We start from the raw sequence: 3,099 nt of genomic DNA on the forward strand, positions 1-3,099 counted from the left end.
GGGGGCGAAAACTGAACCCCGCATTCAAGGGCCAGCCTCACCAGTGGCGAGTACAGGGCGACGATCACTTCCCTGGTCCTGCTGGCCACACTATTCCTGCTACAAGCCAGGATGCTGTTGTCCCTCTTGGCCACCTGGGCACACTGCTGGCTCATATTCAGCCAGCTATCGACCAACACCCCCAGGTCCTTTTCTGCAGGACCTGGCACTTGTCCTTGTTAAACCTCATAGAATTGGCCTCAGCCCATTGATTCAGCCTGTCCAAACCCCTCTGCAGAGCCCTCCTCCCCTCGAGCAGATCAACACTCATGCCCAGTTTGGTGTCATCTGCAAACTTACTGAGGGTGCACTCAATCCCCTCATCCATCATATCATATAGATATTAAACAGAACTGGCCCCAGCTCTCACCATCACCTACCACGGTGAGTCTGGATTGGAGACAAGGAGCTGCCATTCCTTGCTGGACCTACATCTCTCACTGTGTTACGTGCTAAGCATCCTCTGAGGCCACCCTCATCCATGGGGAATAAGAGCCTCAGCAACCTTCCAGGGCAGAGTCCAAGCTGTTTGTCAGCAGAGGCTGAAGACACTACTCCAGTTAATGTTACTCATGCTCTCACTGTATAGATCACTCTCACGTTAGGGTCATATATCTTGTTGAACACAGAATGAGGTCATTTAATGATATTTTAATAGAACTGCAGTTAGATGCTCACCCATCACAGAAACAAGCAAACAGACACAAACTATAACTTGCTCAGAACCAGTTCATTTTAGGGACATGAAACACGTCATACTTCCCACAAACCATTTTACACATTAACCAGGTAATGAAATACCCCAAAGCCTCTCTAAAATGAGAACGTAAATATTAAAAATTCAAGAGAGTTTTCCTATTAACAAGAATAACTGTCCTGTGATTTTCTGTAAGAGGAAATTCCTCAACCTAGTTTATAACCCAATTCTTCTTTTTAATTGCTTCCAACCCCAATGCAGGTCAGATACTTTTAGACACTGAACTAACCTGATATCGTAATTAGCACATTGAGTCCTTCCAGAACATCCATTTGCTGGAATCGTCTCCTTGTAATCAGCGAATAAACTCTTCCTTGCCCACTTCTGTCCAGCAGCCACAATCCATTCTCTGTTCCCACCAGTAAATTTACTCCTGTTGATACATGGAAAAAATTCTGCATAAATCACTTAATGCCTCAGAGGCCACCGAGTGTTCATTGTTTTGAGAACCGATTCTTACTTAGTCTCACTTAATGGTACCTGATAGTTTCTCTCTTGCTCTGTGGGTGACCTCCCAGAAAAACAAATAGCAAAACAGGTTCTTACCATTACAGTTTTTACCCAGCAGAACACTTATATGCCCACATAACTTGATGGATGAGTAGTTCCACTCAGGTCAATGTTGATTTAAACAAAAAGGAAAATGCTTTGCAAACTCGATCTTCTCAGGTGACCTTGCAAAGTGCCTGTGAGCACTGCAAAAGTCCCAGTCCAGCACCACTCCAGAGGCAACACAGGAGATCCAACTAAATGATCTAAGGGTCTCTACTGATTAAAAAAAATTTTTTTTAAATCTCTCTTTCCCCAAATACCACACTCAAATTGCAGGAGGACCAAACTTGTGCGAGGAAGGGCTGCTGTTACCAGGAAGCGGTGTGTTTGTTTGAACATGGCCTGTGTTTTGCAAGAATGCTTTCAAATGCCAAATTAAAGGAGTGAATCCATCTGAAATCCAACTGCTCCCAAGGAAGCGAAGGCTCCAGTGGGTTGCTGACATCAGAGGATGTCAAAAATTGTGTTTGGCTGGCATGACAGCTACATTTCCTAATCAGCAGGATCTAAAGAAATGACACGAGGTATCCTGCTGTAACAAGCAACCTCCTTTACTGGCAATGCTCTGACAAGTACCTGGTGCTCTTCAGCCTCAACTCACATTTAATTACAGACCTTACCACACAGCTCTGTTCTTAATTTGAAATCTTGGACTCCTACAAACATACATTACACAAAATTTGTGAAGCTGTAAACTGGAATCTACATTTCCTTTGGGTAATGTTTCATCAGCTTCATTCGTTTTCCCTTCCAGACTCAAAAAGTGAGGAGGAGTAAAAGGCTGGGGTGAGTCCCACAGAATACGTCTGTTGTTCTGAAGCAGAAAGATGATTAAAACTCAAGAGCTTAGCTAGTGAGAGACTGGGACAAGGTCTACAGTTGTTGAAAACTGGTCTGACTACATTCACCTTGATTTCACACCACGTGAAGCTGGCCCTGCAAAAAGGGTGATCCAGCAAGGTCCTGAGTAAGCACTGACAGCAGGAACTAAGGAAGCCAAGCTTTTGGAAAGACTGATGCCTGACCTGCTTCAGATTCTTGGAATACCTAACACACATGACAGCACAAGGCTTCAGGTTTGGATTATTTCCACTGGGTTGGGGCTTAGTGTGATCAGCTGTACTCGTATGCAACTAAGACAAGAGTCAGTACCACGAGCCGCGTAAGTTACTACAACATTTGCAACTTCTGGCTCTTCCAACGAGAACAGTTTCAATTTGGTGCCTGATCAAAATGTTTTCTCATTCTGATGGACACAATCCTTTGCAGCGGTGAGTCAACTGTTTGCCATCTTCTACCAGGAGGGCAGTGCCACGTGAGTGATGCAGGTATCTCACTCAGTGATCCACTCCAGTACTTTCCAACAGGAGAGATGCAATACAACTGTGAAATCTGCCTGGCATATACTGCCAGCCTCTCTTCCTGCTGCCTTCCCTCCAAACACATGCCCAAGTGCTTCTGAGCTTACCCCACAAAGCAGCACAAAGGACTTCCGAGTTGAATTTCTTCTTATATTTACGAATTTCTGGACTGTCACTCTGTGGGCGGATATTCGTTGGGTTGACGTTGACAACAGAGCCCTTCCTTGCATTTTCTCTCCTGACAGGCTCAGGTTTTGCACTAGATGCTAGAACGAAAGACATAGGCCAGCATGAAAAATGCGAGTGTTTGGCTACATCTCACTTTTGACCTGTTTATGGCAGAATGAAAGAAAACACACAGGGGGTGAGAAAACACCTCGGTAGCATTAC

The 3,099-nt window shown here is 44.8% G+C and overlaps 1 protein-coding gene across 3 annotated transcripts in view; it reads right to left on the minus strand.

Annotated features, from left to right (window-relative positions):
* NRK (Nik related kinase) overlaps positions 1–3,099 on the minus strand; it is a 124,958-nt gene that overhangs the window by 24,013 nt on the left and 97,846 nt on the right. For all 3 annotated transcript variants that reach the window (XM_035891972.1, XM_035891973.1, XM_035891971.1), the window contains 2 exons: positions 2,817–2,975; positions 1,026–1,169 (listed from right to left, as the gene is read on the minus strand). In XM_035891972.1, the coding sequence (XP_035747865.1) occupies positions 1,026–1,169; positions 2,817–2,975 (303 nt within the window). The remainder of the gene's footprint in view (positions 1–1,025; positions 1,170–2,816; positions 2,976–3,099) is intronic.

Source organism: Egretta garzetta, unplaced genomic scaffold (genome assembly GCF_000687185.1).
Source record: "Egretta garzetta isolate BGI_Z169 unplaced genomic scaffold, ASM68718v1 scaffold53, whole genome shotgun sequence".
Taxonomy (NCBI): domain Eukaryota; kingdom Metazoa; phylum Chordata; class Aves; order Pelecaniformes; family Ardeidae; genus Egretta; species Egretta garzetta.